We start from the raw sequence: 11,492 nt of genomic DNA on the forward strand, positions 1-11,492 counted from the left end.
GTGGCCATTTGAGGATCATCTTTTTTTAAATATAACCCAGATCAGGTCACTCCATTGCACAAAGTCGCCGCTGGCTCTTCAACCCAGTCCCCACAAAGCCTTGGTGCCGAGCTCCACTCCCCACCTGCCCTCATCTTCCCCACTCGTAGCCCTCCTGGCTCCTCCTGCTCTGCAGACACACCCAGCGTGTTGCTACTGCAAGACATTTGCGTCTGCTCTTTTTGCCCGGAACTCTCTTCCTCCAGACCCTTCCATGGCTGCCTCCTCCATTTCATTCAGCTCTTTGCTCAGATGTCACCTCCATAGAGATGTCTTCCCTGAGCATCCTATTTAAACAGCCCCATCCCACCTCCAGCCTCTAGTTCTGTTTTCTTCAAAATATGTCTACATAAAAGCTACATAATATTGTGCCTTTGTTTGCCTGTCTGCTGGCTCCCAGTATGATGTCAGTTCCTTGAAGGCAGGCATCTTTTCGTTGGCTGCTGTTTCCTGAACCCCTAGCCCAGTGCCTGTCCTGTAGCAGGGTTTCAGTCTGTTCTGTCAATGTGGAGAGCGAGAGGAGGAGTGTCAGGAAAGGTGGCGAGGGAATTGTGCGTGGATGAACAGGGGTGGGGAGGCATGCCGCCTTACTGCTCCACTGGTGACGAGCCAGCTCCCCTCCTGCCTTGTAAAGGATCCTGACAAGTTCCAGTTTGGCCGCACCAAGATCTTTTTCCGGGCCGGCCAGGTGGCATACCTGGAGAAGCTGCGGGCTGACAAGTTCCGGGCAGCCACCATCATGATCCAGAAATCTGTTCGGGGCTGGCTGCAGAAGGTGAAATACCACAGGTTGAGGAGGGCCACCCTAACTCTGCAGAGGTACTGCCGAGGACACCTGGCCCGCAGGTGAGCCAGGCTGGCCCCATGCGAGGGTTCTCCTGCCTCTCTGGGGCAGCCCAAGGGGGTGGGGGTGGGCTTTGCTGCCTCTCTTTGCCAGTTAGCTCATCATCGCTAATGAGAGCAGTTCCTGTTTGCCCTGTCTGCATTTGCTGGACCCATCTCCCCAGTGCTTCTTTCACCTCAGGGGGTTGGTCTAATTCCCAGGTCTCCTGCTTCCCCTAGGCTGCCCTCATCTGACCTGCACTCACCTGGAACTGGCCACAGATCAACCATTTTTCCCTTTGTCTAAACCCCCAAAGTAAAAATGTATCTTCTTTTAGAAGAAGAGAAATTCACGTTTTTCATCCAGTTGATTTACACGCAACCTCACTGCTTATATCACCAATTTCAAAGTCCCTTGGGGTTTTTGAGAACTAGAGTTGGAAAGGTGCTAGGAGATCCCTTTCATGGGTTATTGATCTGAGACATTCCCAAGAGGGTGTGACTTGTCTAACCAGGAGCAGCTAAATGTAGGGGCAGAGCTCCCCTGTCCAGCCCCACAGCATGCAGAAGAAATTATTTTATTTTTAACTTTCCATTCCTAACTGATGTGATTGGGTTGATGAAGTGCTAAAGCAGTATGGGCTGTCTCACTGAACTGGGATGGGAGGACACAGCCTCCTAGATTCCATCCCCAGGCCTTCACATAGCAGATTTTGTACCAAGCCTTGGTTCCTGATCAGGGACCTCAGAGAAGTGACAGTAATTGACATAAGGTTGTGCATTTGGAAGCCAAAATTTCACAAGTGACTACTCAGTCATCTCTGCTTGAATATAAAAATTAAGAGGGCCCCTTAGTTACAAGCCAGGGCAGGCATCCTTAGTGCTATAAAATTAGGAGATTGTTCCTGCTTGCCCTCATTTGCTTATTGTAAGGAGTTTGAACATAACCAGAGATGCTGGATGTCATTAATTACCTCCTAACTGTTGAGAAACCAGCTCTAGGACAATAGAAATGAGAAGATTGTCAGTAGTTGTCAACACTAGGAATTTATCAACCTTCTGTGCCAACTAGTCAAGTCATCGCTGAGTGTCCTGGGGACAGGGTTTTGTCCTTTGCACCATGAGGGTGAGGATATAAAACAGTCGATCTGCTTTCTCCCTGCAGGGTATTTATAGTCTACTGGGTATGCAGGACCCATATATGAAGAAAGTAGCTGTGAAGAGCTAGAGTAGGAAACAGGTGCCTTTCAGCAAGCGGGCAGTGTGGCATGGGGGCTAGGCAAGCCACCTCCTTCTCTGGGGCTGCACCAGGTTCTAAGGCTCTTTCTAGCTCTTACCATTCTCAGTCTCTACCTGGGCACTTGTGATGAGCATGGCACCTAACAAAGCCCTTAAAAAGGGTAAAAAGGGGCAGACTAGTCCTCTGCCTTATTTGGGGGTGAGAAATGCTGAAATGAAACAGGAGTATAGATGTCCACATTGAGTACATCCCAGGCAGAAAGGGCTGGGGAGCTGAGAAGACAGGGTGAGGGATCGGTGTGGCCTGGGAAGGTTTTATTCATTCCGCCAATACTTACTAAGCATCTGCAGGCAGGCCCTCCACTGCATGTGGGTGGGTACAAGGATGATCGCAGCCCCTGACATCTCCAAGCCTGCTTAGGCGCGGAGGGACAGACAGGAATGTAACTACGAGGGAGATGTCACTGAGAGCTGCCCAGGTTGCAGTGAGTGGCGCCAGGTGGGAGGGCTCAGGCAAGGAGCACAGAGGTGGTCATGCTTTGAATTTGAAGTCCGTGGAAGGATGTTTGGGACAACAAGGAGAAAGCTTTCGCTGCTGTTCAGAGCCTGAGCTTCAAGTGCCCTGGGCATTGCCAGTCAGTGAGTGTGCTGAGGGTTTGCTTGGCCTTGGGGTGTCTCAGGAGTGGATTGGGGAACTTGCATTCGTGAAAGGCTCCGAGGCAGGCCTTCGTGGTCAGCGTGGCCGAGGCTCTCTCCCTGATGCCGTCTGTTCTCTCGCTCACAGACTGGCCGAGCACCTGCGGAGGACCAGGGCGGCCGTGGTGCTCCAGAAGCAGTACCGGATGCGGAGGGCTCGCCTGGCCTACCAGAGGGTCCGCAGGGCCACTGTCGTCATCCAGGCCTTCACTCGGGGCATGTTTGTACGGAGAACCTACCGGCAGGTATGTGGTCAGCAGCACACCAAGCCCAGGGCCTCCCAGGCTGCAGCTTCAGAACTAAAGCAGCAAAAATTGGATCATCGCTGTGAACATTTGTGGGTGCTTAACTTTTTTCACATTTCTGATCTTACCGACTCCTTGCAAAGTCCATGAGGTAGGAAGGGTGTGTATTGTTACATTCCCTGCTCAGCTCAGTGGGCGGAGGTGGTTCAGAGACGCTGAGCCACCTGCCTGAGGGCATATCATGAGCCAGTGGCAGAGCCTGGTGACTTGTCTTGGGTTCTTTCAGACTGGAGAGCCGGATGCCGAGTTAGAGCCTCTGGTCTAGCCTCTTGGTATAACGATTAGGAACCCAAACCTGGCAAGGTGAAGTCAGCAGAAGGGACCCCCAACTCATCGGTGTGAGTCTGTTACTCTTGTCATTATTCCAGTGAGGCCGGGCTGCTTGGTGCACTGCGGTTCTGACACTACATGGAGTTTGGTCGGCTTTCACAGGGTCAGGGCACACTCCCCACCAGACCACCCCCACACAGATGCCAGCTGCCAGCTTGGGGGTTTTCAGAGCCACCCGCACTTCTGACCAACTGACTACAAATCTGGGGGTTCCTACTACCTCCCAGACTCGATAATTCACTGGAATGATTCACAGAACTTAGGAAAACCCTATACGTATAATTACAGTTTTATTACAGCCAAAGGATACAAATCAGAACGAGCCAAATAAAAAGACACACAGAGTGAGGTCTGGGTTTTCCCTGAGTGTCCTGAGCCCGTGGAGTCAGGCCATGTCACCCTCTCGGTACACTGATGTGAATTACCAACCAGGGAAGCTCATTGGAGCTTTTGTTTTCTGAGGGGTTTCATTATGTGGGCCTGATTGATTGAATCGGTGCCCAGTGTTGACCTCAACCTCCAACATCCCCAGAGGGGTTGGTGTGACCTGCTCAAAGCCCCACCCTCTAATCACAGGGTCTGTCCTTCTGGGGTGGCTGTCCCTCTTCTGAGTCATCTCATTGGCATAAACTGACAGGTGGAGGGGAGGCACCACGAATAACAAAGACACTCCTGTCACTGGGGAAATCCCAGGGTTTAGCGTTTACCTCCAGGAGCTGGGACAAAGGCCAGACCTCTCTTTGGGTGAGGCCAGGTCCCTCACTCTCCCCTCAGTGCGGCAGCCCTGAATCCGGACATCTGTTCCAGCAAATCACACCCACACCACTGACGCTCAGTGCTCAAATGAAAGATGCATTGGAAGGAAATGCCTAAAATGTTTTTTTCCTTTTTTTTTTTTCCTAAAATAAACATCTACTTTTTCTATACTCAGAAAAGATATTTTCTAAATGATAATAGAAAAGCACTAAGTTGATAATCAAAAAACAAATGTGGTCAGGCCTCAGGGTAGAGCATACCCTGAAGCTATGTAGAAAAGCTCAGGCCAGAGGGAGAATGTCCGGTGAATTTTCTTTAGATCGATGACCTGTGTGATGAGGTTTGGGAGGCAGCCAGCAGGCAATGCATGTAAAGAATAAGCACGAGGTTTGGATCCTAGCTCTGTCACTGCTGTGATATCAGGCATTTTGATCTTTCAGCATGTTTGCTTATTTATTCATTTGTTCCATAAACATTTATTTTGCAGGGTATTAGGGTGAGAACACTGACGCTTGAATTTCCTGAGTGGGGTTTAAGTCAGAGGCCAGCTACTTGGTGGGAGCAGTGAATTACAGGCCAGGGGCTGGCTCTCCCATTACCCTGTTATGGACTCCACTGGAGTGTGTCTCTGACTTGCCATCAGCAGGACATGGTCCTCATCTGTTGAATGAGGATATATTAGCTGGATAATCTTTAGGCCCCTCCAGCTTTGGGGTTTTAAGGCTATGGTTTCTTAATTGAAAAAAACACACAAAAATAAAACAAAACTAAAAATAAGAGTTTGACAGCTGATTACCTGCAGGTACACAGGGTGGAGAACCTAGTTAAAACTTGTTCATAAACAAACAGCCGCCAAAGTTTTAAATCTTAGTGGGGCATGTTCTCCTTGTAGCTCCTAAAACTGAGGCAGCTCCTGGCTCTCGTCCCTGGGCAGCTCTGTGAGCGTCCCTTGCTCCCCATCCTGCAGTGCAAACCCAGGAGGCTGTGTGCTTGTCCCCTGCCAGGTCCTCATGGAGCACAAGGCCACCATCATCCAGAAGCACATGCGGGGCTGGATGGCTCGCAGGCACTTCCGACATCAACGGGATGCGGCCATCATCATCCAGTGTGCCTTTCGGAGGCTCAAGGCCAGGCGGGAGCTGAAGGCCCTCAAGATCGAGGCCCGCTCGGCGGAGCACCTGAAACGCCTCAACGTGGGCATGGAGAACAAGGTGGTGCAGCTGCAGCGGAAGATCGACGACCAGGTCAGCACGTGCAGCCCCGCCCGGGTGTTGGGGTGGGGGTGAGGTGGGGCACCCGGGGCTTGGGCAGGAGAGGCCCGGGGCTTCCTCTTGGAGCTCACAAGCTGGAGGCCCAAGGCAGCAGGGGTGCCTTGGGGCTGCCCCACTCAGCAAGAGCAGTCACTGACTGTGGTAGGTGGAATAATGGCCCCCCCAAAGACGTCCATGCACTGAGCCCCAGAACTTGTGGATATGTTACCTTACGAGGTAAAAGCAACTTAGAAAATGAGATTAAGTTAAGGATCTTGAGATATGGTGATGATCCAGGATTATCTATGGGGCCCCAATGTAACAACCAAGATCCTTTTAAGAGGGAGGCAGGAAGGACCCTGTAGAGAAAGGCATGTGACAGCAGTAATGGGGAAGCAGTGGGGGATGAGCAAAGGGATGCAGATGTCCTCTAGAAACTAGAAAAGGCAACAATCGGATTCTCCCCTGGAGCCTCCAGAAGGAACACAACTCTGCCAACCCTTTTTAGATTTCTGACCTCCATAACTGTAAGACAATAGGTTTGTGTTATCTTCAGCCACCAACTTTGTGGTAAATTGTTAGAGCAGCAGTAGAAAACTAATACACCGAGCCAAAGTCACGTTTTCCTGCCCTTGCAGAGGCAGCGTGGTATAGAGAGCAATCGCTGATGTTTATGGAGGGTTCGCTGTGGCTGGCAGTGTTCTGGTACTTTCTTGGTATTGTTTACTCCTCACAGTGGCCCCATAAGGCAAATATCATCTCTCTCCTTTGTCAGATGAGGAAACTGAGAGGAGAAGTAACTTCCTAAAATCACACAGGTGACAGTGGTGGGGCCAAGACTTGAACCCTGGCCGTCTGGCCCCGGAGCCTGTGTCCTTCACTGCTTTCCTCTTCCACCTCTCTCTGTTGCATGGTGGAACAAGCACTTGCTTTGGGTTCAGAAAGAACTCAATTCAAATTCAGTTCTGCTGCCTAGAAATTGAGTGACAGACTTGACCACTCTGAATCTGTTTTCTTAGCCTTAAAGTGGATTTAACAACACCTGCCAGTGAGGGCCTAGGGAGAGCAGATGGTCTAACATGTGAAGGGCTGCATGTACGCAGTAGGAAAGTTAGGACAAATAGTTGCCCCTATTGTCACGTTTAAGCTTTCTCCCCCATCTTTCTGCCCTGGCCTCCTACCCTTGCCAGCCATCAGTGAGTAACAGATTACTGGTTGAGTCCCTGTGGGGTGTGAGGTGTGTGCAAGGAACTGTAAGAAGTTGAAGACAAGCACAGGACACTTCACTCCCTCCTTCAGGTTGGAAATACCAGACACACGTACACATATGCACACACCTGTACACCCACTTCTTGGTGGCCCAGGTAGCCAGTCCTCCTTCCTCCTCCTCTTCAGAAGATGGTGTTTGGTACCCTTGTCAGGGGCTTTGCTAGGCTAAATGAACAGAGGATGACCTTGGCTTGCCCTTTCTTCTAGCATCAGTGGATGCCGTATTATAAGGTTCTATCTTACGCCCACTGGGCCAACAGCATCAACTCCTGTAATGATTTGCCGGGTGCCCACCATGTGCCAGGCCCTGTGATGTGTTTAATGCAGACTTTCTACAGACCTTCACTTTGTCAGGCCATTTTACAGATGAGAAAATGGTGCATCAGGGATATCAAGTATCTTGCCAAGGCCACAGAATTAGGAAGTGCTAGGACCAGGACTCCAACCCAGGTCTGTCTGATCCACAGCCACAATGAGGGCGATGCTAGTTTTTTAACCCCCAAGTATAACGCAAGTCTAAGACCGTTCCTGTGTGCCGTCACTGCTCAGTTGGGTTCTCAAAGCTGAGAGGTGGCTTAGGCAGGGTATTGAGGTGAGCATAGGCCCAGGCTCCTGCAGTGCCCCAGAGGGTTTCAGGTGCCTCCTGAGAAAGGAAAAGGGAGAGGGGCAGGAGGGGGAGGAAAGAGTTGCAGGTTTGGGGTTGTGGAGAAAGGTTCAAATTGGGGCCATTAGGAGACCACTTGGTTTTATTATACCTAGTCTGTGCCAGACCTTTTTTAAAAAAGCTTTTTAAAGAAGCTTAAGCTTTTCATGGCCCCAACTGGGCAAGAAAATAAATAAGTCATTTTACACTAAAACCAGCTGCCCTCAGCAGGAGCCCGGTGTCGGTGCACAGGTGTCAGTGGACTGTTCGTGTTTCCCTGCTCGTAGAAAAGACCAGGCTTTCAGAGAAGAGACAGTTTCACTGGGTATTTATGTTCCTTGGTGAGTTCTGCACCATGTCTTCTTTGGCTTAGCTCCTTGATGGGAAGCAAGGCAGAAAGGCTGGGCACAGGGTCGAGGGCCTGGGTCGGGGAACAAGGCACCCCCGGCTAGAGGGACAGAGGAATGGAGGAAAAGTTCTGGTCTGTGAGACTGGCCATTTGAAAAACACAAGCACAAAGTGTTTGAAGTCTTTTATTATCACCCACCACCACCACCACCATCATCATCATCATCTTTGTGGTTGTAGCTTTCTGACCAGAAAAGACATCTGCAAGTCAAATCTTGCCAATTAGCCTTCCCAGCAAAGTGTGATAGAGGGAAAAGCAGGCTTGGCGCCGCTGCTGCCTGCCTAGAGCCCTTCATGCAGATCCAGCCTTCCCGGCCCTGAGTTTCCAGCCACAGAGGCCTGTACTGGAATTGCTGATTTCTGAAATTGACTTGAGAGGTTAAAAATAAATCTGGTATTTTACAATGCACATGCTTGAACATCAAGGAAAAGCAGATTTTAAAAGCCTATTTTTAAAAACAATTTTTTGCCTTAAGCTTCCTGCTTGGCAAACATCTGTGAGTGGTGGCAGGTGTTGCCCACCTTGGGTGGGGTGCCCTGTGCACAGAGGGTGATCGGAAGGCACTTCCTCACACCCCTCTCCATGCTGCCTGTGCGCCAGCTGCTATTCTGAGTGCCTAAAACATTTGCTAACTCATTTAATCCTCATCACAACCCTATGAGATGAGTAGCATTCCTGTTTTAAAGATAAAGACACTGAAGCACAGAGAGGTTAGGTAGCCTGCCCAAGGACAGACAGCTGTTACATAGCACAGCTGAAGTTGAAACTTGATAGATGGTTCCAGCACATGTTCTACCTGAGACCAAATTGTAAGATCTGTACCCATGGACAGACTCTTGGGACATGGAAAGAGAATTCCCTGTTTTGGCTGGCCTTTCCCAGTGGGTGTGTGACCCACTGTCAGAGAACGTGCTTGGCACTCTGTCATGAGAGGGGCATCAGCATACCCTGTGTTCCAGCTCTTTAGAGATGCTGTTTATTGAAGTCTTTTAGCAGAAGGTTCCAGCCTTAAGCAAGTGGGTTTCTTTTCTTCCCATAATGCCTAGAGAAAACTCAGGCAGCTGCTCTCCTAAGACCCGAGGTTGTTAAGCCAGAAGGAGAGAGTACATACGTGTCAGGGCTGCCATAGGTGAAGGGTCCCAAGGTATTTGTCAGAGCAGCATCGGATAGTGGACAAAGCCCTGGCTGGACAGAGAGGCCTGGTTTCTGCCTCAGTTTTACTTACAAACCAGCACAGTTGGCTTGGCTATGTGGCTTTATCTCTAATTGAGACTGGGGTTCTTCACTGGGGGTTGTAAAATCTTTAAGGTACCTCCTGGCTCAAAAATTCACTAATGCCAAGATTTGGCTTATGTATGGCTCCCAACTCCAGGCTGTACTGTGGATCACCTGTGGGAACTCTTAGAAAAGTATCTCCACTGCCAGTGCTCAGGAAAGGAGAAAAGTGAAAAATAAACCAGGGTACGGTTAGCATCCAAAATTCATGTTGTAAAGTCTTGCACAGCCAGATAGAAAAGATACACATCTGGCCCTGAGTTCCCACGCAAACAACAGAATGAAGGAAACAGGGTCTGTTATGTCTCTTGGAGTACTTGATAAGAGACACCAGCTAGTTTAAGAGGGTCGGAGCTGTCCCTGGTGCTGATATGTTTTCCTTTTGGGTTTTCATTATCTGTAATGTAATGATCCTTCACAATATTCTCCAGTGATACACAGTGACAGTTTCTTGGGACACTACTCAGTTAATAATAGGGTGGTATGTGGGGAAAATACACCCTAATGTAAACTATGGGCTAAAGTTAATAGTACTATTATAATATCCTTTCATCTCCTGTAACAAAGGCAACACATTAATACATTGGGAGGTGGGGGGTGGGAGGTGGGGGGTGGTGGTGGTATATGGGAACACTGTGTTTTCTACAGGATTTTTCTATAAACCTACCACTTCTCTAATTTAAAAACTTTTTTTAAATTCTTACAAGGGGCCAAAATACTGTAGCCCATGGACTCTACTCTCTGCCAGTCAGGCTTTATTCAAGCTCAACATCTAGAGCAACTACGCCAGTGGAGTCTACAGTTTTTTATAATGAAGGTGAAATTTCTTAGATCTTATAAGATTGCACTTAAATATATTTTATCTGAGAAAATGTGATAGAAATCTATAAATCAGTAACTTTTAAAATCAACATAAGTCAGTACACTTAGTAGGCACTCAGTAAGTAAATATGTTAGATTAGTTAATCTTTTCATATTTATAAGAGCATCATATGCATTTGGAAAACAGCATGTTACAAGTCACAGCGTGATGGCTTTTCTGTGCCTCCATTTCCTCCCCCTGTGAAATGGTGATATGAATCATCCTTGGTACCTAGGATTTTTTGTGAGGATTGGATGAGTTAATATATGTGGGGCATGTAGCACAGTGTCTGGCTCATAGCAAGCCCCAAATAAATGGCCGAAGGATGTGTTGTTTTTCACTATACAGACTGTCTTGCAGTGATTTACTTGCCCTTCCTTGCCCCTGGGGTCTGTAGCCCATAGATTGGGAACTGCTCAAGGCCTCTGCAGGTTGCTCCCTGCACAAGGGCACAAGGTTACCTGGCTCTGCTCACCTGACCAGGAGCTGCAGTGCTGCCTGAGGAAGAGGCCCTGTCTGCTCCAAGCTGTGCACCCCTGGGCTTTGTCCACCCAGAATGGCACCTCTGGAGTTCGTCTCTCCAGACGTGGTGCCTCTTCCTGCCCTACACAAAGGTGCTGTAGAGGCCAGCCAAGGCCCTGGAGTCACTGATTGGGAGAACAGGTGGATGCCATATCCTTCAGGCAGTGGTGACATTTCATGCATAAAAAATATCTGACTAACCAAACCTTTGAGGGAAAAAATGAGCTTTTGAAAAAGTAACAAGTAGCAGTGAGTCTGGGATTTATTTTCCCAGACAGGCTTCTGGCAGCCAGTTGAGGGCAGACCTGAGCCATGAGCAATCAGCTGAGCCTGGAGCAGAGTGAGCATCCTCTCAGGACCCTGAGGAGCCTAAGGGGAAACAGGAGCCTCTTGGGAAAGCCCCAGCCCTCTCCACCCAAGGTGGATTGGCCCCCTGGTGCCAGAAGAAGGCCCTCATGGGACAGGGGATGCTGCCCAAGGCAGCTCTGGGAGCCTGGCAGCACAGGGAGGGTCCCTAGGGTCTGGAGGGAGTGAGTGCCACCTACCACCCACTGCCCCAGCCTTGGCTGCTTGGCCACAGACACCTAGAGGCATGAGGAGGGGCAGGAGACTGCTGAGCCATTCTAGGAGTTTTCCTTTCTGACATCCTGGAAGCATGACCACATGAAACGACCTGCTTCAGTGAGCTCCCAGTGATTATTTTTGGATGCTGATAACAGTGAGATACGGAGCTGCCTATGCTCTGCTGTTAGGAATCTTCCTACCTACACCCCCAGTAGCCAGCAAAGAGTTAAGAGCATCTCTCCAAGGGACTCCTTAGAGGCCTCTGGATAATGAAGCTGCCTAATGTTTATTGAGCACTTACTGTGTGCCAGCCACCCAGCTGAGCACTGTCTCCCTGAATCTTGATAACAGTCTTGTGAAGTAGAAGTTACTTTTATCTTCATTTATACATGAGGAAACTGGGATGCAGAGAAGTTGAATAACTTGATCAGATAGATGTACACAGGTGAGCAGAGATACAGCTTGGATCTGAACACAGGTCTGTTCAACTCCAGCCACTCTTAACCTCCAA

General features: G+C 49.4%; 1 protein-coding gene across 3 annotated transcripts in view; it reads left to right on the forward strand.

Moving 5' to 3' along the window:
- Window positions 1-11,492, forward strand: part of MYO5B (myosin VB) — a 413,295-nt gene that overhangs the window by 331,453 nt on the left and 70,350 nt on the right. For all 3 annotated transcript variants that reach the window (XM_037805481.1, XM_037805482.1, XM_037805483.1), the window contains 3 exons: window positions 674-885; window positions 2,885-3,041; window positions 5,192-5,431. In XM_037805481.1, coding sequence (XP_037661409.1) covers window positions 674-885; window positions 2,885-3,041; window positions 5,192-5,431 — 609 coding nt within the window. The remainder of the gene's footprint in view (window positions 1-673; window positions 886-2,884; window positions 3,042-5,191; window positions 5,432-11,492) is intronic.

Source organism: Choloepus didactylus, chromosome 16, assembly GCF_015220235.1.
Source record: "Choloepus didactylus isolate mChoDid1 chromosome 16, mChoDid1.pri, whole genome shotgun sequence".
Taxonomy (NCBI): Eukaryota; Metazoa; Chordata; class Mammalia; order Pilosa; family Megalonychidae; genus Choloepus; species Choloepus didactylus.